General features: G+C 39.2%; 1 protein-coding gene across 1 annotated transcript in view; it reads right to left on the bottom strand.

The window, feature by feature from the left end:
* LOC139465013 (uncharacterized) overlaps nucleotides 1-23686 on the bottom strand; it is a 58623-nt gene that overhangs the window by 31920 nt on the left and 3017 nt on the right. Inside the window, exons 3-5 of the mRNA XM_071246680.1 lie at nucleotides 23084-23449; nucleotides 13964-14047; nucleotides 9382-12364 (exon numbers count right to left, since the gene is read on the bottom strand). Coding sequence (XP_071102781.1) covers nucleotides 9382-12364; nucleotides 13964-14047; nucleotides 23084-23449 — 3433 coding nt within the window. The remainder of the gene's footprint in view (nucleotides 1-9381; nucleotides 12365-13963; nucleotides 14048-23083; nucleotides 23450-23686) is intronic.

Below are 23686 nucleotides of genomic sequence, written 5' to 3' on the forward strand. Positions count from 1 at the left end.
AAGAAATGGTGAGATAATTAAGACCAATACTTACATGTTTACTTTTGGTCTTCCCAAAATTCCAGATTCCATCAAAGCAGGATATTGTAGCATCAAAGTGGATATGTACATACCTAATCCGCTGAGATGCTACAAATGTCAGCATTATGGTCATGGATCAAGAACTTGTGATAAGCAGAGTGCTTGTTACAGATGTGGCGGCGATTGTGCAGACAGTTCTCAGTGTTCTAAAGATCCCTCATGTGTGAGTTGTGGTGGACAACATGTTTCTTCTTCTAAGGAATGTCCCACATGGCAGCGTGAGTCTAAAATTGTTAAACTCAAACATGAACGGAACATCTCTTTTCAAGATGCGAGGAAGATTGTTTGAGATGAAGAACAGTCTTCTCGCAGTTCTTACTCTGTAGCTGTTTCCCGACCAAATTCCAAACCTGCTCCACAACATGTTCCACAACATGTTCCACAACCTCTTCCTTGCATATCTGTGGGTTGTCAAACTGACTATACATGGATTAACAAGAAATCACCTGAACAAATTTCCCTTTCTGTTGATTCAACATCTGTTTTAGAAACGACCAGCTCACAAACAATTTCTCAGGATCAATCTCAGACAGCACAAAAACATCAGTCTGAAACAACTGTCAAGCAAGTCATAAAGAACAAACCCAAACCCAGAACAGAGTCATCAAAAAAGTATCAGAGTGGTAGACCCTCAAAAGGATCAGACAACCAGATCCTAATATATAACAAGTTTGGATCCCTTGAGGATATGGATGTGTCTGACAACAGCCACCATAGGACACATAGTTTGTCGCCTTCAAAGAAAGGCCGGGGTAGATCCCCAATTAAACTTCCGAAAAGGTAATGTCTTCACACATTATACAATGGAACTGTAGAGGTCTCCGAAACAATTTTAATGATTTACAACTTTTAACTCAAGATTTCAATCCATCAGCACTATGTTTGCAGGAAACTTACCTAAAATCCACAGACAAATTTGATTTCAGACATTATGATTCCTACCATTGTTTCTCTCCTCCTGGTGAGAAGGCTACTGGGGGATCTTCTATTTTTGTGCGTCAAAGCACCATTCATAGCCCTGTACCGCTTAATACCCCTCTTCAGGCAGTTGCAGTGCGTGTTACGCTACATATTGTTTTTACTTTGTGTTCACTCTATATTCCGCCATCATATTCTCTACGTCAGTCAGATCTCCAAGCCCTTTATGACCAACTTCCCCAACCCTGCATTATAATGGGAGATTTCAATGGCCATAATCCACTTTGGGGCAGTAATAACACCAATACAAAAGGTAAGATACTGGAGGATTTCCTTTTAAATAATGATTTATGTGTTTTTAATGATGGCTCTAATACATATGTACATCCTGCAACAGGTTCATACTCCTCTCTAGATTTGTCTGTCGTGGATGCAAATCTATTTAATGAATTTGAATGGTCAGTCCACAATGACCTTTGTGGAAGTGACCACTTTCCCACTGTAATTTCAACTGTCAGTCCGACTGATGCCCCACCATCATCAAGATGGAACTTAACAAAGGCCAATTGGACTTTATTTCAATCATTATGCACTGAAAGATTAAAGCCTGAATTCTTTCTAAATGATAATGATCCTATTGAAGTGTTTTCTGAGGAATTAAATATAATTGCTGATGAATGTATCCCGAAGTCCTCTACGGTTCCTCATATCCGTAAACCATGGTTTACCATGGACTGCAAACAAGCTAGAAAGGCGAGGAGGAAGGCAGAAAAATATTTTCGTCGTCATCCCACTGTCCATAACTTAAATCAATTTAAAATTTCGAACGCCAAGGCTCGTCGCACATTTAAACAAAATAAACGACAGTCGTGGCAAACATATGTTTCTAAAATTAATTCACGAACGCCTATTTCAAAGGTTTGGAATATGGTTCAGAAAATTAAAGGAAAAGGGTCCAAATCCACTGTTTGCCATCTCAAGGAGGGTGACACTTTTCTCACAGATAAATCTGATATTGCTAATAAGTTAGGTGAAACATTAGCTCAACATTCCTCATCTTCCAATTATGTACCTAACTTTCAGAAATATAAGGAACAACAAGAAAAAAAGAAACTTAATTTTCACTCAGATAATGGTGAGGATTATAATGAAGTATTTTCCATTCATGAGCTCCAAACCGCCCTTGGGCAAGCTCATGATAGTGCTTCGGGGCCTGATAATATTCATTATCAGCTCCTTAAACATTTACCTGAATCGTGTTTAGAAACAATGCTCAATATTTTTGACAATATTTGGACTTCTGGTAACTTTCCATCATCATGGCGAAATGCTACTGTCATTCCTATACCCAAGCCTGGTCGAGATCATACCGATCCCTCTAATTATCGGCCAATATCCCTTACTAGCTGCGTTTGTAAGACTATGGAACGTATGATAAATAATCGTTTAGTTTGGTACTTGGAAACCAACAATCTCATTTCTGACATTCAATGTGGTTTCCGCAAAAATCGTAGTACCGTCGATCATTTAGTACGTTTAGAATCTTTTATTAAAAATTCCATAATAAATAAACAACATGCTGTATCAATATTTTTCGATCTCGAAAAAGCATATGATACCACATGGAAGTATGGTATTTTAAAAGATCTACATGATTTTGGTTTAAGGGGCCGTTTGCCTCTATTTATATCTCAGTTTTTAAAAAATAGACAATTTCAAGTTCGTGTGGGTTCAACCCTGTCTGAGTGAGTGAGTGAGTGAGTAAGTGGTGCTTTAAGCCGCATCAGCAATATTCCAGCTATTCGCGGCTAGAAAAACAAAATTACCTTCAGACAACATTATTTAAAAATGATGACGAAGATCACTAAAACTTCAGTCCTTTATCACAGTAAACAGTTAAAAACTGACAGTCAAATCTAAAATCTACATCTTGTCATACAGTTTAATTTCTTTCAAATATGCTAAAACTAAGTGGTTAGAAATGGTATTGAAAAGTTCAGAAACAGTTTGAACAGTATAAAATCGTTGCCGAATAAGTGCAAAATCCACACATTCCAACAAAAGGTGCCTGATAGTCAAAGGACTATTACAAGGAATACATTGAGGAGGGTCCTCTCCCTTTAATAAAAAAGAATGAGTCAAATGACTGTGTCCAATGCGACATCGTCTGATAACAACTTCATCTTGACGACTTAATCCAGTAGGGCCATGATTTCCAATCAAGGGCTGGATGGCATGAAGCTTATTCAATGTTTGTTTATTCCATTTTTGTTGCCACATACTTCCAACATATTGGCATATAACAGGTTTGAGGTCTGTGTACGGGAAAATACCCGTCGAGAACGATTTCTCAAGAGCAGCTTTAGCTGCAGAATCTGCTTTTGTATTTCCACTGATGCCAACATGACTGGGGAGCCAACAAAATACGATGTCATTATTTGCCACGGACAAATTTAAGTGACATTGCAATATTTCAACTAAAAAGGGATGGTCAGTTTTACGGTTGTTGATTGCTTGTAAACAGGATAAACTATCAGAAAAAATGATAAAGCTGGACTCTTTTGAACGTTGAATAAGCTGCAAGGCTAATAGTATAGCCTTAGCCTCTGCCGTAAAAATTGAACTTCCATTGGTTAATCGTAACGATAGAGTGCCATCATTTGAAACAGCTGCAGCTGACACCTGATCACCATTTTTGGATCCGTCAGTGTATATGCTTGTATACCCTGTATATTGATGTCTAAGTTCTAGGAAGGCTTGTTGGTATGACAACGAGTTCGTATCAGCCTTTTTCATGTTTGTTAACTCAAAATTGACTGTAGGCTGTATGGACTGCCACGGTGGCACTTCGGGTAGTTTATACGTTGCAATAGAAGACATGTTTAGATCTGCATCTATAATATGCTGTTGAATACGGATACCAAGTGGAGGAATTGAGCTTGGTTTCTTATCATACAAAGTCTGATAAGGAGGATTAAAAACGATGTTTAAAGCTGGATTGGATGGATTAGAATGAAGTTTAGTAACGTATTGGAGAGCCAGTTTGATTCTTCTGATATCGAGACAAGGTTCATTAGCTTCAACATATAAACTTTCAACAGGGGAAGTTCGAAATGCACCCAGACACAATCTAAGACCTTGATGGTGAATAGTGTTAAGTTCTTTAATGTATGATTGTCGGGCTGAGCCATATATGAAACAACCATAATCTAGTTTAGATCGAATCAATGTTCTATAGAGATGTAACAGAGTTTGTTGGTCTCCGCCCCATTTTGCATTTGATACCACCTTAAGGATATCAAGTGCTTTCAAACATTTAGCCTTCAGATTTTTTATATGAGGTATAAAAGATAACTTATGATCAAAGGTAAGACCCAAAAACTTGGTTTCTTTGACCACTTTTATAGGAATATTATTCAAAGTCAATTCTGGATCTTTATGTAATTTCCTTTTATTGCAAAAATGAATACAACAGGTTTTAGTTTTAGAGAACTTAAAACCATTTTCTAGAGACCATTTTTGTATTCTATTTAGGCAAAGTTGTAATTGCCTTTCAATGGTATTCATATTTCTACCACGGCAAGATACATTGAAATCATCAACAAATAACGAACCATCAATATTTTCATTTAAAACCTTTGCAAGGCTATTAATTTTTATGCTAAAAAGTGTCACTGATAAAATACTGCCCTGAGGGACCCCCATTTCTTGATCATATATCTCAGATAATGTGGATCCCACTCGAACTTTAAATTGTCTATCTTCTAAAAAACGTGCAATAAAATCAGGCATACGACCTCGAAGACCCATAATATGCAGATCTTTTAAGATGCCATATTTCCATGTTGTATCGTATGCCTTCTCCAAATCAAAAAAGATTGATACTACATGTTGTTTATTAATAAAACCATTGCGTATAAATGACTCTAATCTAACTAAATGATCAATGGTGCTCCTCTGGTGCCTGAAACCGGACTGAATATCAGTTAACAGGTTATTAGATTCCAAATACCAGACAAGACGCTTGTTGATCATTCGTTCCATAGTTTTACAGATGCAACTTGTTAAAGCTATTGGACGGTAATTAGAAGGATTCGAGTGATCCTTCCCTGGTTTTGGCACAGGAATGATAGTAGCCTCATGCCAAGAAGACGGAAAATTACCCGATTCCCAAATATTATTGAAAATGTACAAGAGGGTCAACTGAGAAGACACAGGTAGATGTTTCAATAATTGATAATGGATATCATCTGGCCCACATGCTGTATCATGAGCTTTATGTAGAGCCTCTTGCAGTTCACTTAAGGAAAAAGATTCATTATAATCTTCAGAATTATCGGATTTAAAATTAAGAATCTTTTTTTCCTGCTGATTTTGATATCTTTGAAAGTTAGGATCATAATTGGCAGACGATGAATTCTTACTGATTGTTTCCGCCAGCTTATTAGCGATGTCCTGTTTGGAAGTTAATGTTTCATTATCAGCTGTTAAGTGTTGAACACTGCTAGAAGAACCTTTACCTTTAATCCTACGAACCATATTCCATACTTTATTGAGTGGAGTACGTGAAGTCAGTTTGGAAACAAAATGTCTCCAGCTGCTTCGTCTGTTTTGCTTGATGGTTCTACGAGCTTTAGCTCTTGTAATCCTTAAGTGTTTTAAATTATCTTGAGTCGGATGTTTATTAAAAACTCTTTCAGCCTTCTTTCTAGTCTTTCGAGCTTTTTTGCAATCATCATTGTACCATGGTGTACTAACACGTGGAACTGTCGAGGTTTTAGAGATTGTTTCAGTGGCAATGTTGAGTAATGTTTCAGAAAACAGTTTAATTGGATCACTATCATCTAGGTAATGATCAACTTTCAATTCAGTATCGCACAAAGAACTAAAGGACAGCCAATCAGCCTTGGAAAATATCCATTTGGAAATGGAACTATCCACAAAGGGACACATAGCTTTAAGCACGGTAGGAAAGTGATCACTACCGCACAAATCACCATGAACTGACCATGAAAACTCATTATACAGTGATGGGTCAGAAATGGACAAATCCAAAGCTGAGTATGTACCTGAACCTGGGTGGAGGTAGGTGTTACTTCCATCATTAAGCAGACATAGACTATGCTTATCAAGAATGTCTTCAAGTACTTTTCCCTTGGCATTACATATAGATGAACCCCATAAGGGATTGTGACCGTTCAAGTCTCCCACAAGAAGGAACGGCTTGGGAAGCTGGTCAATCAGATTATCCAGATCCCTGATTTGGAGAGCGTATGATGGAGGTATATATAAAGAGCACAGTGTAATTGCAATATGTAAAGTTATACGTACTGCAACGGCTTGTAAGTTAGTATTTATCGCAATAGGGCTATGTAGTGTACCCTGTTTCACCAGTATACTGGCGCCCCCAGAGGCCTTACCATTGGTAATCCTTGCAAATGAATTGTAGGTAGCATATTGGCGGAAATTAAATTGTTGATCATCTCTTAAAAACGTTTCCTGAAGACTAAATGCCACGGGGTTATAATCTTTAGCTAAAAGTTTAATCTCTTCAAAATTAGCTCTAATACCTCGACAATTCCATTGTATTAGCGTATTTGTCATTTAGGGTGTGTTATTGGTGAGCGCTCCCGACCTTTCTTCTTAGGAGAATGGCTCCTGGAGCGGGTGCTCTGATGGGGTGACACGTCCATGTCATCTAGAATACCAAACCTGTTGAATATGGACACAGGATCTCTTTGTCCCTTCGGTATACGATCAGATTTATTTTGTTTCTTAGAGTAATCCACATTCACATTTTTCTTTTTCTCAAGTGGAGAAGAAGTAGTTTGTGTTTCTGTGGATGTAGACGCTTGCTCTGAGGAAGATGCACTTGTTGAAGATGAAGAGGTGAGATCACTAACACTCACTGGTGAGACTGTTGTTACCCAAGTCAAGTCAGTTTGACAATCAATTGATTTTTTTGATATTTTCATAGCCTCAGCGTAGGATGATTTACCTCTCATGGAAGTTCAACCCTGTCTGACCATTACAATCAGGATCAGGGTGTCCCACAAGGCAGTATCTTGTCTGTAACATTGTTCAGCATAAAGATAAACAGTTTGTCGAAGGTTTTAAACGATTCACTTGATGGATCATTATTTGTGGATGATTTTAATGTTTCTTGTCGTGGTAAAAATATGCATACCATTGAAAGGCAACTGCAATTGTGTTTAAACAAAATCCATAAATGGTGTATTGAAAATGGCTTTAAATTTTCTAAAGCCAAGACCAAATGTATTCATTTTTGTAGAAAGTATAAGCCGCATACGGACCCAGAATTAGTTTTGGATGGTGTTCCTATCAAAGTTGTCAAAGAGGCCAAGTTTCTTGGTATTATTTTTGATCATCACTTGACCTTTCTGCCACACATAAATTATTTAAAAACTAAATGCCTGAAGGCTCTTGATATCATAAAAGTAATTTCAAACGCAAAATGGGGAGGGGATCAGAAAACCCTCCTCCAACTGTACAGAGCCCTCATCCGCTCTAAACTTGATTACGGCTCCATCGTCTACGGTGGAGCATGTAAAAGCAATTTGAAAAAGCTGGATTCAATTCATCATCAGGGCCTGAGGCTTTGCCTTGGAGCCTTTAGAACATCTCCCATTCATAGTCTGTATGTGGAGGCTGATGAGCCTTCACTAAAACAACGTCGTGTTAAATTATCTTTGCAGTATATTACTAAATTACGTTCTTTGAAATCCAATCCAGCCTATGACTGTGTTTTTAACCCTCTTTACGAAGACCTGTATACAAAAAGTTCATCACTCACTCCTCCGCTTGGCTTAAGAATACAATCTTCTATTTCGGCTGCTAAAATAAATCTTGAAAATATAGCCCCTACCCAACTTTTGACTTCCCCCCCATGGCAGTTAGTGAAACCAGAGGTGGATCTAACCTTAACTAAATTGAAAAAATCTGAAACAAATGAACTAATTTTTCAACAAGAATATACTCAGTTAAGACACAAATATGATACTTATAAATCTATATTTACCGATGGATCAAAGGATGCTGACGCAGTTTCCAGCGCCACCATCATTGGATCCAGGACAGTATCGTCTAGAATACCAGATAACTGTTCCATTTTTACAGCCGAATCAAACGCCATCTTAACAGCACTAAAATACATTCGTAAAGAATCAAAGCATAAACAGTTTATTATATTCTCCGACTCTCTTTCCTGTCTTCAGGCAATTACAAATCAATCTACAAAACATCCACTTTTAATCGAAATACTTGAATTATATAATGAACTTGCTACTGGCCAATACGACATCGTTTTTTCCTGGTTACCAAGCCATGCTGGCATTAAAGGTAACACAATGGCCGATGCTGCTGCTAAAGCAGCACTCAACAAATCTGTGACACCACTTCTTGTTCCATACACTGATTACAGGCCTGTGATTGGATCATATATACGAGATCTGATGCAAAAGAAGTGGGACACCCAGGTAGGTATCAATAAATTACATGACATTAAACCAAATATCGGTTACACCTACTTGGGTTGTCAGTCCAGATTTGAAGAGGTCATTTTACGACGATGTCGTATCGGCCATTCGCGTTACACCAATGAATATCTATTGAAAGGTGAGGATCCTCCGTTTTGTGTCCCTTGTGATGAAAGAATCACGGTCAAGCATGTCCTGCTTGACTGTGTTGATTTTTCCATCACAAGGGATAACTATTTCAAGGTTAATTCTATGAAGGATCTTTTTAACACTGTTAGTTCTCATTTAATTATTGGCTTTTTAAAAGAAATAGAGTTGTTCAGTAAATTTTGTTAATTAGCTTTGTATATAATAAATGAATTTTAGCATCAGTGGAATAAATAAATCTCTGTGATTGATCGTGGCTGTATCCTCAAAGGGGGTTAAAGTAGTGTAAAATTATTGTCCCCCTGAGAGGGTATCGTAAGTCCATATCATTCAAAGTATGTTTTTCCAACTGCAGTTTTAATCGTAGAATATGTGTTCCTTTAATTTGGCTAAATTTGTCAATCATTGCCAACACCTGAAGGGATGATGTAAATCCGGCTGGGGTCCATGCAGGTAGCAAAAGTACTGTAAGTCCCCATGGACCCTAGCATGGTGATCTACCTTCAGTTGTTGGCGATCTATAGCCCGTTTTTATAATGTATTGTTATGTATAGTGCTGTTGATTTTATTATCACATACTAGTTTTAATGTTATCTCTGTGATAAGTCTAGTTATTTTACTGTCCCTCGTTGGCAGGTTTTTATATACGTTTCTATATATGTATTATATTTAACCATTGATAGTCACGATATGGCTGAAATATTGCCGATGTGACTTAAAAGTTAACTCACTCACTCACTCACTCACCAGTGTGAGGTCAGCTTGGTTGGACACAAGGAGATCAAACACAATTTGATGTCCACTGACAGCTGCCACCATTACTGGTGTGTATCCCTGCATCCCTCTACTGTTGATGTTAGAAGGAGACAGGACATGTTGTACTATAGCAGTGTTCCCACCCTCACAGGCAATATGAAGTAAACTATCACCATCTGCATCCACCAGTGTGAGGTCAGCTTGGTTGGACACAAGGAGATCAAACACACTTTGATGTCCACTGTGAGCTGCCACCATTACTGGTGTGGATCCCTGCATCCCTCTACTGTTGATGTTAGATGGAGACAGGACATGTTGTACTATAGCAGTGTTCCCACCCTCACAGGCAAGATGAAGTAAACTATCACCATCTGCATCCACCAGTGTGAGGTCAGCTTGGTTGGACACAAGGAGATCAAACACACTTTGATGTCCACTGTGAGCTGCCACCATTACTGGTGTGGATCCCTGCATCCCTCTACTGTTGATGTTAGAAGGAGACAGGACATGTTGTACTATAGCAGTGTTTCCACCACGACAGGCATGATGAAGTAAACTATCACCATCTGCATCCACCAGTGTGAGGTCAGCTTGGTTGGACACAAGGAGATCAAACACACTTTGATGTCCACTGTGAGCTGCCACCATTACTGGTGTGGATCCCTGCATCCCTCTACTGTTGATGTTAGAAGGAGACAGGACATGTTGTACTATAGCAGTGTTCCCACCCTCACAGGCATGATGAAGTAAACTATTACCATCTGTATCCACCAGTGTGAGGTCAGCTTGGTTGGACACAAGGAGATCAAACACAGTATGATGTCCATTGAAAGCTGCCGCCATTACTGGTGTATATCCATGCATCCCTCTACTGTTGATGTTAGAAGGAGACAGGACATGTTGCACTATAGCCTTGTTACCACCAAAACTGGCAAAATGAATAATTCCGTTGCTATATTTGTCTTTCACATTCAAGTTTGATATTGTCTGCAGTAACTCAAAACATCCCTCTGATCCTGTGTGTGCTGCAACCATGACAGGGGTCCTGCCATTCACATCAACAGAGTTTATGACATTATTCCCAGGTTTCCTGGTTAACAGGACTTTCAGGGTTTTTTCCATTCCTGATTTACAGACAAGATGGAATATGGTTTGCAGTCCCTTGTCTCTTGTGTTAATATCAGCGCCTTCCTGAAGCAGATACACTAGTATGTCAGAGTTGCCATTTACAGCAGCTACCAACAAAAGTCTGTTCAGTGTCAACTGATGGTCATGTTTCTCACTCCTGCTGAACAGCCATTTCAATGCTGTCACGTTGTTGCTTTGTGCACATCCTTCCATGGCCTCACTGATCTCTCCTTGAGTGAACTCTTCTCCAGTTGTGTGTTCTATATCTGTAACTAGACGTGCATTATGTCCAAGAACTGCCCAGTACAGAAAACATTGTCCCTTCTCTTTCTTGTGAAACCAAGGTTCTTCCTTAGCATAAGTTTGATTATGCTGGTGAAGCTGTTTTGTCCGATCACACTGAAGTTTGTTGAGCAGCTTGAAAACTGTGGCGTCTTGTTTGAGAATTGGATGTGTTACTGATTTAGAAAACTGTCCTTGTTTGATAGACTGTGCAAACCTTGTGGTAAGTAGGTCATCATAATTCTCTGAGACATATATCAAATGGAGATGATCATCAACTTTGGTTTCCTCAACCTTTTCACTCTGTACCCTTTCAAACAGAAAGTCATCACTGCAGTGCTTCAAAACAAAGATTGGACTGATATTATACAAGGCACAGGCACTAGCATCATAGATTGAAGGATGAGCAAAGCCAACAGTGTCTCCTCTTGTGAAGAATGTACCTCTCAAACCTTTAGCTGCTTTGTACATGCCTGAACGTGTAGCGTCAGACATCAGCCGTAAAACAGTTTTGACCAGGCTGTCCATTTCCTTATCCTCACCTTCACTGTCTAACTTGGTCAGGTCCAATTTGTCTTCACACAGTAGCATCAGAACCAGAATGGCTGATCGGTCATTTCTGTCTTCAAGCAAATGCTTTAGTTCTAGCCTGAGATAAAACAGAGGTTCTTTGAAAAAAGATTTTGCATTTTTGTAGAAAGATGAAAATTCAAAACAAAGTTTACAAATAAGAGGGAATCCAAAGATATTTGAACAGATTTCCAGCTCACTGTAATCAGGTATATGTTGCATGGAGCAGTCACCAAGAGCATTCCTATGTTGTTCAAATATTGTCTTTTTCTCTTTGTCAGAAAGCCAGTATTTATCTTGTGTGGTTAAATCCATTACAGTTTGAGCTTTGAACAGTTTGAAACCCTCGTACTGCAGTTTTGCAAGTCCATCATGGAAGTTGTATGACTTTGATGTGAAGATCACACGAATATAGTTTGTTTGACATTCTGGTTGACTCTGTACTTTCTTTCTGGATTTACGAACAGCATCACTATCTTTTGTTTGAAATTCTGGTTGACTCTGCACTTTCTTTCTGGATTTACCAACAGCATCACTATCTTTTGTTTGAAATTCTGTTTGACTCTGCACTTTCTTTCTGGATTTACCAACAGCATCACTGCTTTCATGCATTTCTGAATGCAGCTTTTCCGCACTTCGCTTTTGTCCTAAATGGAGGAGAAGGTTGTTTAGAAAGGATTTCACCTGTGATGTATTCGCAGATAATCCAACAGTACCAAACATGTCATCTACTATGAGAAATACTCTGGGGTGTCTAGTAAGACAGTGGTCTAAGTCAAACTTCTCAATATTGTCCACAAACACGACCTCGTAGCCTTTGTCTCTGTACTGTGACCCTAACACCAGAGCCATCGTTGTCTTGCCTTCTCCTGAAGCTCCGCAGATGGTCACATGTCCAAATTCCTTCAATTTTCGTTTCACATCTTTGAAGGGTTCAGTTGGAAGAAAAATCTTCTTCGCTTCGTCTGTACGCAAATCAAGGGTACCTGTGGAGGAATGAAAACTATTTACTATGAACACTTGGAATGAAACATAAGAAACCAAAATAGATACCTCTTTCATACTGTGTGGAACATCTTTTTGTGTAGGAGGAGAAAGGATCATCTGAATTTTCTCATGATGAAATATTTCAACTTTCACTGAAAAATCTTTTATGTCCCCACAGTACTTTAAAATGAACACTGAACATCACCATCTTTGATCAGTGACGAGTGCTTGGCATTGTGGCATCAGTTGTTGATACACACTGAATTGCAAGCATAGAGAAAACGTTCTTTTCATAAGAACTTGTTCCTGATTTAGTGTACACAACAACAACTTTATTTAGGAGATAAACATACTGTGTTTTTAATGTAGAGCTAGGTTACCTGTAGATTTAAGCGCGCTAAATTGAATTTGGAACCGAACGTGCAGCGTGAGGTTTCAAATGTTAAATTTAGCACGGTTAAATCTACAGGTAACCTAGCTCTACATAGAAAACACAGTATGTTTATCTCCATTCTACCATGACTAAATAAAACGCGAACTCTTTGGTGTTAGCAAATATACTGAGTGAAGCGGCATGGGTTGAGTTCAGTGTTTTGAGTGGGTTATCAATCTGAATTACTTGAATCGCGGAACAAAATATGGCGCTGTATATACTCAAGCACTTTGTTTACACCATAATACTTCACTCGAACATATGACAGGCATTGAAAGCATATAAGCACAGCAACTTGGTGGGCATCCCTTAAGAAAACAAAGCAAGCTTTGCAAGGCTTTCGCTCTACATCGCATGTCACCATTATGACATACCGCTCATTGTGAAGCAAAAGATATGACGTCACAGTGGTATAAAGAAAAGCGCCACAATTCCGAGCTCTCTATTGTCTCCAAAACGTAAATACATTCCCTTTGTAGATTTCTATCGTGTTTTCTGCATGAAATGTATTGCCACACATCCTTTGAATATTTTAGTAACTGAATCTGTGCATTTTGTAACCTGTAATTGTAGATATAATTATTTAAATATGCCTACCGACAATGACCGAAAATAGTACTATTCTATGAATATTAGCTTTTGCAGTGAAACCAGCTGTTTCAATCAGAGGGAGTTTATTGTGATTTAATAGCCTCTGATTGACCAATCCTAATCGAGTAAATTCCAAATTCATGGTAGAATAATAAATAACATCCTTCTTCATTCAGACTTGTTAATAATGGCCATGTTTGCAATATTGCCAGATTCAAGCCCCCTGCACAAATTCAATCAAATTGAAATCTGATGTTTGACTCTGATACAATACGGCTCTGTGTGAAGACAACACGTTCTAAGGGGTCACATCATCGGGAAATATCATTTGGACTGAGAAATAAGCACCAATCTGCTCTCTGAGAATTGTTAAGTGTCTTGCACAACATCATTGTCAATATTTAGGAGTCTGTATACTCTTCGTTCCTTCATCACCCATATATACATAAGGATGACATGTTGGGCCAGGGAAATAACATTCCGATTGAACATAAGCACCATTTGCACTCTGAGAATGGTAAGAGTCTTGCACAAGATCAAGTAGACAACTGACCCTTCAGCCATGAAAGCTCACCTCTCCCAAGCGTTCCTTGTCTGGTCTGTTCGGTGATGATGTTCAAAGTGTTGGCAACCTGGGAGCCCCCTGAAGGATGGTCACCTGTCAACACCAATATATGAGGAATCATCGGTAACCATGGTAACCAAATTTCAATGCTGAATACGAACTTACGGGGCCACAACCTCATTTGTCAGGGAAATCCTCCCCCCCACCCCCAACCCCTCTCTCTCTCTCTCTCTCTCTCTCTCTCTCTCTCTCTCTCTCAGCTACTAACAAATATTCAATGTGGTTTCCGCAAAAATCGTAGTACTATTGATCATTTAGTACGATTGGAATCGTTTGTCAAAAATGTTTTTGTCCACAAACAACATGCAGTGTCAGTATTTTTCGATCTTGAGAAAGCTTACGACACTACCTGGAAGCATGGCATTTTAAAAGATTTACACAAGTTTGGTCTGAGAGGCCGCTTACCACATTTTATATCACAGTTTTTAGACGGCAGGCAATTTCAAGTCCGAGTGGGTTCAACCCTGTCTGACCATTATAATCAGGAGCAGGGTGTCCCACAAGGAAGTATTTTGTCAGTTACTCTATTTAGTATTAAAATCAATAGTCTTTCCAAGGTTTTAAGTGATGCAGTGGATGGATCACTTTTCGTAGATGATTTTAATATATCTTGTCGTGGTACAAATATGCACACTATTGAGCGACAGCTACAATTATGCCTCAATAAAATACAGAAATGGTGTCTAGAGAATGGGTTTAAGTTCTCCAAAGTCAAAACAAACTGTATCCATTTTTGCCGCAAATATAAACCGCATAAAGACCCTGAACTATTTTTGGCTGGTTTTCCTATTAAAGTTGTCAAGGAAGCCAAGTTCTTGGGTATTATATTTGATAATCATCTCACATTTTTACCACATATAAAATATCTGAAGACTAAATGTCTGAAGGCAATTGACTTGTTGAAAGTCGTTTCTCATTCAAAATGGGGAGGGGATCAGACTACTCTCCTTCATTTATATCCCTCTCTCATCCGTTCCAAACTCGATTATGGTTCTATTATGCCTGTAAAAGCAACTTAAAAATATTAGATTCAGTACATCATCAAGGCCTGAGACTTTGTCTTGGAGCCTTTCGAACATCACCAGTCAATAGCTTATATGTAGAGGCCGATGAGCCATCTCTAAAACAACGTCGAATCAAACTTTCGTTACAATATGTGACTAAATTGTACTCAAACCCTTCGAATCCAGCATATGAATGTGTGTTTAATCCCATGTATGCCAAGTTATTTCAATCTAAACCAAAACTTGTTCCTCCTCTAGGGATCAGAATTCAGCCACATATTACAGCAGCTAATATTGATCTTTCTATTATCTCACCTTCCCGGCTACTGTCTACACCTCCTTGGCAACTAGTTAAACAAGAGGTAGACCTAACACTAACTACCCTAAAGAAATCTGACACTAACCCATTGATATATCAACAAGAATATGCGCAATTAAGGTCCAAATATGATTCTCATCGATCTATTTTTACTGATGGTTCAAAGGATGGTGGCAAAGTTTCAAGTGCCACTGTCATTGGATCTAAAAGAGTGTCTTTGAGAATTCCTGGTACTGGCTCTATTTTTACAGCTGAAGCCAATGCTATTCTTATAGCATTGGAATACATTCAAAATCAATCATCTCAACAGTTCATCATCTTTTCTGATTCCTTGTCATGCCTTCAGGCCATCCATAATTGTTCTTCAGATCATCCACTCATTCTTGATATTTTAGAATTGAATAATATTCTCGCCACTGCCCAATACGACATCGTCTTTTGTTGGTTGCCAAGCCATGTTGGAATTGTTGGTAATACAATGGCTGATGCTGCTGCAAAAGCAGCACTCAACAAATCTGTGACACCACTTCTTCTTCCATACACTGATTATAAGCCTGTTATTAGATGTTACATCAGGGACCTTATGCAAAAGAAGTGGGACACCCAAGCAGGTGTAAATAAATTGCATGAAATAAAACCAACTATTGGCTACACCTACTTGGGTTGTCAGTCCAGATTTGAAGAGGTCATTTTACGGCGATGTCGTATTGGCCACATGAGATATACACATGAATATCTTTTAAAAGGTGAAGATCCTCCGTTCTGTATCCCTTGTGATGAAAGAATCACGGTCAAGCATGTCCTGCTTGACTGTATTGATTTTTCCATCACAAGGGATAAGTATTTCAAAGTCTCATCGGCACTCGTGAAGAGCAACCTCCTCGTGGTGAGTGCTGGGTAGCGCTAATAGCTCTTCCCCCGTGTGGACTCGGGGCAGAATTTGTCCACAGCACCCCATTGCTGGTCGTATGAGGCGACCGAATTGGGCAACCTGTTTGCCGTGGGTTGCGCCCCTGTGTCGGTGGAGGATGGGATTCTGGTGGTTGAGGGCAGTGGAGCCAGGAACCGGTGTTCCTTTTGCCCAACACACCACTTCGACCCTTACTTCACCTAGACGGGTGGTAGAATTGGCCCGATTCTATCAATCGGCTGGTCACGCCATGCCCTGTGCATGGAAAAGTGCCACTTTAGATCTATATCATCTTTAACAATTTTTATGATGTAATATGATATTCCAACTTATGCCAATATAATTATTGCCTAGAGTCCTATGCCAGAAGGCGGTGGCTCATGGGCCAATCTGGTGATGTCAACCTCCGAATTCTATATGTCTCCATTGTTCTGTCACGGGCCGAACCAGCTGGACATTTCTTTTTGGTAGACAAATGTAGCTATTCGTGTTGTATTTGCTGGAGTATACCACCCCTGTAGCCCTGGTGTTGTAGTCTGGCTTCCACTGCAGCGTCGTCCTTTTTGACACTCGATGGCGGGTGGGGATCAGGGGTGCCGAATACTATTACCACACCATGTCTCACAACCCAACTCCTGGTTCTTTGAAAACGAATAAACGTCGCCATGTGGACTCTTTGTCGTCTGATGAAGATGTCTCTCCAGATGTTGCTAATTCTTGGCCTAGGTTCATAGTTATCTCGTCTTCTGATGGAAACCCTCTTAAACTAAATCCTTTTGCTGTCTCCAAGGGCATTCAGAGTGCCTGTGGAGAAGTAAAAAACGTAACTCGTCTCCGAAATGGTTCGCTTCTTGTGGAATGTGCACGGAGACAGCAATCTGTCAATCTGCTGGGTCTCCAGCAGTTTGTTAACACCCAGGTTGTTGTTTCAGTGCACAAGTCTCTGAACTCCTGTCGAGGAATTGTTAGAGATCGTGCAAAGTGTCTGTCTGACATGACGGAAGAAGAAATTACAGCAGCATTGACAAATCAAGGCGTTACCTCTGTGAAACGTTTCACTAGAAAACAAGACAATAATATTATCAAAACAAACACTTACCTGTTTACTTTCAGACTCTCTAATCTCCCCAAATCAATTAAAGCAGGCTATTGTAACATCGGTGTGGAGGTATATATACCCAACCCACTCCGATGTTTTAAATGTCAACTATTTGGCCATGGTGCCAAGACCTGCACTCACAAAACTGTCTGCATTCGTTGCAGTGGTGCTCATGAGAGCCCTGAGTGCTCAAATGAAATCAAGTGTGCCAATTGTGATGGTCCACATTTAGCATCATCAAAATCCTGCCCAAAATTTGAACATCAGTCGCAAATCCTCAAAATTAAGTACACCAACAATATCTCTTTTTTTGAAGCGAAGAAATTAGTCCCTCTTCCATCTTCACCTCATTCTTATTCATATTCTGCTGCAGTTTCTTCTTCTCATGCTCCTGTTCCAAATGCTCCCAAGGTTACAACATCTTCTATTTCATGTCAAACTGACATATCTTGGGTGACAGATCCACAGGTCACACTTGATGAGACGCAAAATAGACAGACGAGTACATCAGCCTCTCAGACAGAGAATGCAACACCAGATCCATCTGAACCACCATCTGACCCAACATCTGAACATGAAATTGAGACAATCCCCATGACAAATAAGAAAAAGAAACAGTTGAGGAAAAAAATCAGGGCACTCCAGCATGTGGAGGTGCCTCCTTTATTAGAAACCCCTGTAACGGTTCACAATTCGTTTGAACCGCTTGATATGGACGTCACTCCATCACACCCAGTAAGTGGTAGTGGCCATTCCTTACGTTCTAGATCCCCAGTTGAGCCTCCATGAGTGGCTCCCTAAATTTGATTCAGTGGAATTGCAGAGGACTCAGGAAGAATTTTAATGAGGTACAATTGTTGGTACAAGATTTTAGACCATCTGCACTATGTCTCCAAGAGACATATCTTAAGCAGACCGACAACTTTGATTTGCGTCAGTACACGTCATATCATTCATTTTCTCCACCGGGAAATAAAGCTACGGGAGGATCTACGATTTTGGTGAGGCAGGGAGTGATCCACAGCCCTGTTTCACTTCATACTAATCTTCAAGCCTGTGCAGTCCGACTAACTTTGCACCTAACACTTACTTTGTGCTCTTTGTACATTTCACCTTCGTCTGCTCTTCAACAGTCTGATATTCAGAAGCTATATGATCAGCTCCCGAAGCCCTGCATCATCATGGGGGATTTAAACGGGCATAACCCTCTATGGGGAAGTCCAAATACCAACAATAAGGGGAAAATCATTGAAGATTTTGCATCAGATAATAATTTATGTATATTTAATGACGATTCAAGCACTTATTTACATCCTGCCACGGGAAGTTATTCTGCACTTGATCTATCCCTTACAGATTCAGATATTTACAATGAATTTGAATGGTCCGTACATGACGACCTTTGTGGAAGTGATCATTTCCCTACTGTTCTAAAAGCTGTGAAACCGAATGATGACCCCCCTTCATCGCGGTGGAATTTTACAAAGGCAAATTGGTCTTTGTATGAATTATTATGTACTGAACAATTAAAGCCTGAAAATTTCAGAAATGTACACGATCCCATTCAATTGTTTTCGGCTCAACTTAATGATATTGCTGACCAAACAATTCCTAAGTCCTCTGCAAATCCTCATATTCGTAAACCATGGTTTACTAACGACTGCAAACAAGCAAGAAAATGTAGGAAGAAAGCGGAAAGGTTTTTCCGCAAACACCCTACTGTTCATAATTTGAATAATGTCAAAATTACTAGTGCCAAAGCACGACGTGCTTATAAGCAAAATAAGCGTCAATCTTGGAGGAACTATGTCTCTAAAATCAATTCACGGACACCCATGTCCAAGGTATGGAACATGGTTACAAGAATAAAAGGCAAAGGTTACAAATCGTCTGTACACCATCTTAAAGACGGTGATTGCTGTATAACTGATCAAATTGATATTGCAAATAAACTTGGCGAAACTCTTGCCAAAAATTCTTCATCTTCAAATTATGTTCCTGAATTTCAGAGATATCAGAAACATCAGGAAAAGAAAAATGTTAATTTTGACTCAAACAATGGTGAAGATTACAATGAAGTGTTTTCATTGCATGAGCTACATACCGCTCTTGAGCAAGCTCATGATACTGCAGCAGGTGATGATAATATCCACTATCAGTTATTAAAGCATTTGCCTAAATCATGTCTTGAGACACTTTTAGACATTTTTGACCAAATATGGACTTCAGGGAATTTTCCTCCTTCGTGGCATAATGCCATTGTAGTCCCCATACCAAAACCTGGCCGGGATCATACAGATCCATCAAATTATCGCCCTATATCGTTAACCAGTTGTGTTTGCAAAACCATGGAACGAATCGTGAATAATAGATTAGTTTGGTATCTGGAATCCAATAACCTTCTCACAAATATTCAGTGTGGTTTCCGGAAAAATAGAAGTACTATTGATCATTTAGTACGGTTAGAATCCTATGTTAAAAATGCTATTGTTAATAAACAACATGTAGTATCAATTTTCTTTGATCTTGAGAAAGCATACGATACTACCTGGAAGCATGGCATTTTGAAGGATTTACATGATTTTGGCTTGAGAGGTCGTTTACCTCATTTTATATCTCAGTTTTTAACAGACAGACAATTTCAAGTCCGAGTGGGTACAACCCTGTCTGACCATTATAATCAGGATCAGGGTGTCCCACAAGGCAGTATCTTGTCTGTCACCTTGTTTAGTATTAAAATTAATAGTCTGTCCAAGGTTTTAAGTAATTCAGTGGATGGATCACTGTTCGTGGATGATTTTAATGCATCTTGTTGTGGTAAAAATATGCATACCATAGAGAGGCAGTTACAAATCTGTCTCAATAAAATTCATAAATGGTCTCTCGAAAACGGGTTCAAATTTTCTATGTCTAAAACTAAATGTATACACTTCTGCAGAAAATATAAGCCGCATAAAGACCCTGAATTATTTTTGAATGGCACCCCTATCAAAGTTGTAAAGGAGGCCAAATTCTTGGGACTCATCTTTGATAGCCATTTAACTTTCTTACCACACATTCAATCACTTAAAGCTAAATGCCTGAAGGCGCTTGATTTATTAAAAGTTGTATCTAATTCCAAGTGGGGAGGGGATCAGACAACCCTCCTACACTTATACAGGTCACTGATCCGTTCCAAACTTGATTATGGCTCCATCGTCTATGGTGGAGCCTGTAAAAGTAATTTAAAAAAACTTGATACTATCCATCACCAAGGCCTGAGGCTTTGCCTTGGAGCCTTTCGCACTTCTCCTATTCCAAGTCTGTCTGTTGAGGCGGATGAGCCTTCTCTTAAACAACGCCGTCTGAAACTATCTTTACAGTACATCACTAAATTATATTCCAATCAGTCAAATCCAGCCTTTAATTGCGTATTTAATCCTCTGTACGAAGATATTTACAATAAGAAAACATCTCTTGTTCCACCCCTAGGAATAAGAATTAAATCAGTCATTTCTGCTGCGAACATTAACTTTCAGGATATAGCTCCCACAAAACTATTTTCATCGCCTCCTTGGCAGATGGTAAGACCAACTGTAGACCTCACATTAACTAAACTTAAGAAATCTGATACAAATCCACTTATTTACAAACAAGAATACAATCAATTAAGAAACACTTATGACACATATAAATCTATATTTACAGATGGATCCAAGGATGGTGGCGCAGTTGCTAGTGCCACCATCATTGGATCCAGAACAGTATCTTCACGTTTACCCGATAATAGTTCAATATTCACAGCAGAAGCGCACGCAATTTTAACAGCACTACACTATATCAAGAAGAAATCAAAATCTAAAGACTTCATTATTTTTTCAGATTCACTTTCATGCCTTCAGGCTATTAAAAATATGTCATGTAAACATCCATTTTTAATTGAAATTCTTGAGTTATTTAATGATCTTGCGACTGGCCAATATGACATCGTTTTTTGTTGGTTACCAAGCCATGTTGGGATTGTTGGTAACACACTGGCTGATGCTGCCGCAAAAGCAGCACTCAACAAATCTGTGACACCACTTCTTTTACCATACAGTGATTATAAACCTGTCATTAGATCTTACATCAGAGATCTAATGCAGAAGAAGTGGGACACCCAAGTGGGTATAAATAAATTACATGCAATAAAAGCGAATATCGGTTATACCTACTTGGGCTGTCAGTCCAGATTTGAAGAGGTCATTTTAAGACGATGTCGTATTGGCCATTCACGTTATACTCATGAATATATTTTAAAAGGTGAGGATCCTCCATTCTGTGTCCCTTGTGATGAAAGAATCACGGTCAAGCATGTCCTGCTTGACTGCATTGATTTTTCCATCACAAGGGATAAATATTTCAAGGTATCATGTATCAAGGATCTTTTTTATCAGGTAAGTAGTCATTTAATTATTGGTTTTTTAAAGGAAATCGAATTACTGCATAAATTTTGATTGTAATAGTTTGTAATTAAATAAATAACTTTTATAATTGGTAGAATTATTCAGTAACTGAGATTGTTAGTGGCTATATCCTCGAAGGGGGTTAAAGTAGTGTAAAATTATTGTCCCCCTGTGAGGGTATGTAAGACCACGTCTTTCAAAGTATGTTTATTTCTGCTCGTTTTTAGACGTAGTATATATGTTCATTTATTCTGGCTAAATTTGTCATTAATCGCCAACAGCGGAAGGGATGATGTAAATCCGGCTGGGGTCCATGCAGGTAGCAAAAGTACTGTAAGTCCCCATGGACCCTAGCATGGTGATCTACCTTCAGCTGCTGGCGATCTATAGCCCTTTTTTATATTGTACCGTTATATATATCTTTTATAGTTGTATGCTAGTTTTAAATATTAATCTGTGATATTCTAGTAATTTTACTGTCCATCGTTGACAGCTTTTTATATTGTATACATTTATGTATTATTAATGTACTTCTCGTCACGATATGGCTGAAATACTGCCGATGTGACGTTAAATGTTAACTCACTCACTCACTCACTCAAAGTCTCATCCTTTAGAGATCTTTTTAATCAGATAAGTCCACATTTTATACTTGCTTTTTTACAGGAAATTGAATTGATAGATAAATTTTGATGACTATGTATTGTAAATAAATAAATATCTTTTACTATTGATAGTACGAATAATTAACTGAGATTGTCAGTGGCTTTATCCTCGAAGGGGGTTAAAGTAGTGTAAAATTATTGTCCCCCTGAGAGGATATGTTAGACCACTTCATTCAAAGTAATTTATCTATCACTGTTTTTAAACGTAGAATATTTGTATATTTTACTTTTCGGCTAATCTCGTCCACATTCGCCAATAACTAAAGGAATGGTGTAAATCCTGTTAGGGAACCTTGTAGGTAGCTAAGGTACTGTAAGTCCCCTTGGTCCCTAGTATGGTGGCCTCACTTTAGTTGTTGGTGATTCATAGCCTGTTTTTATAATGTGTCGTCTGTTGTAAAAAAAATCATTTTATTGCTCTAAAACTAGTTTTACACTTCTGATCTGTGATATATTGCTGGTTGTTATACTGTCCTTCGTTGACAGTTTTTTACATAAATCTATAATATAAATGCATAACTTGTTCAAGTCACGATATGGCTGAAATACTGCCGATGTGACTTTAAATATTAACTCACTCACTCACTCACTCTCTCTCTCATATATGGGGGGACAACAAGGACAACAAGGACAACCACCTGTACCTACCAAATCCGGGGACTGGCTGGTTCAATACCACAACGTCCTCCGCTGCTGTAAAGTTTTCTACATCTGAACTTTCAGAGTCAACATCAGGAATGGCCATGTGACCTCCAGACTGCTCACCGGAAGTGTCCATGTGACCTCCAGACTGCTCACCGGAAGTGTCCATGTGACCTCCAGACTGCTCACCGGAAGTGGCCATGTGACCTCCAGACGGTTCACCGGAAGTGGCAATGTGACTTCCAGACTGCTCACCGGAAGTGGCCATGTGACCTCCAGACTGCTCACCGGAAGTGACCATGTGACCTCCAGACTGCTCACCGGAAGTGACCATGTGACCTCCAGACTGCTCACCGGAAGTGACCATGTGACCTCCAGACTGCTCACCGGAAGTGACCATGTGACCTTCAGACTGCTCACCGGAAGTGACCATGTGACCCCCAGACTGCTCACCGGAAGTGGCCATGTGACCTTCAGACTGCTCACCGGAAGTGACCATGTGACCTCCAGACTGCTCACCGGAAGTGGCCATGTGACCTTCAGACTGCTCACCGGAAGTGGCCATGTGACCTTCAGACTGCTCACCGGAAGTGGCCATGTGACCTCCAG

Source organism: Haliotis cracherodii, unplaced genomic scaffold, assembly GCF_022045235.1.
Source record: "Haliotis cracherodii isolate W230 unplaced genomic scaffold, xgHalCrac1.p SCAF_17, whole genome shotgun sequence".
In the NCBI taxonomy this organism is placed as follows: Eukaryota; Metazoa; Mollusca; class Gastropoda; order Lepetellida; family Haliotidae; genus Haliotis; species Haliotis cracherodii.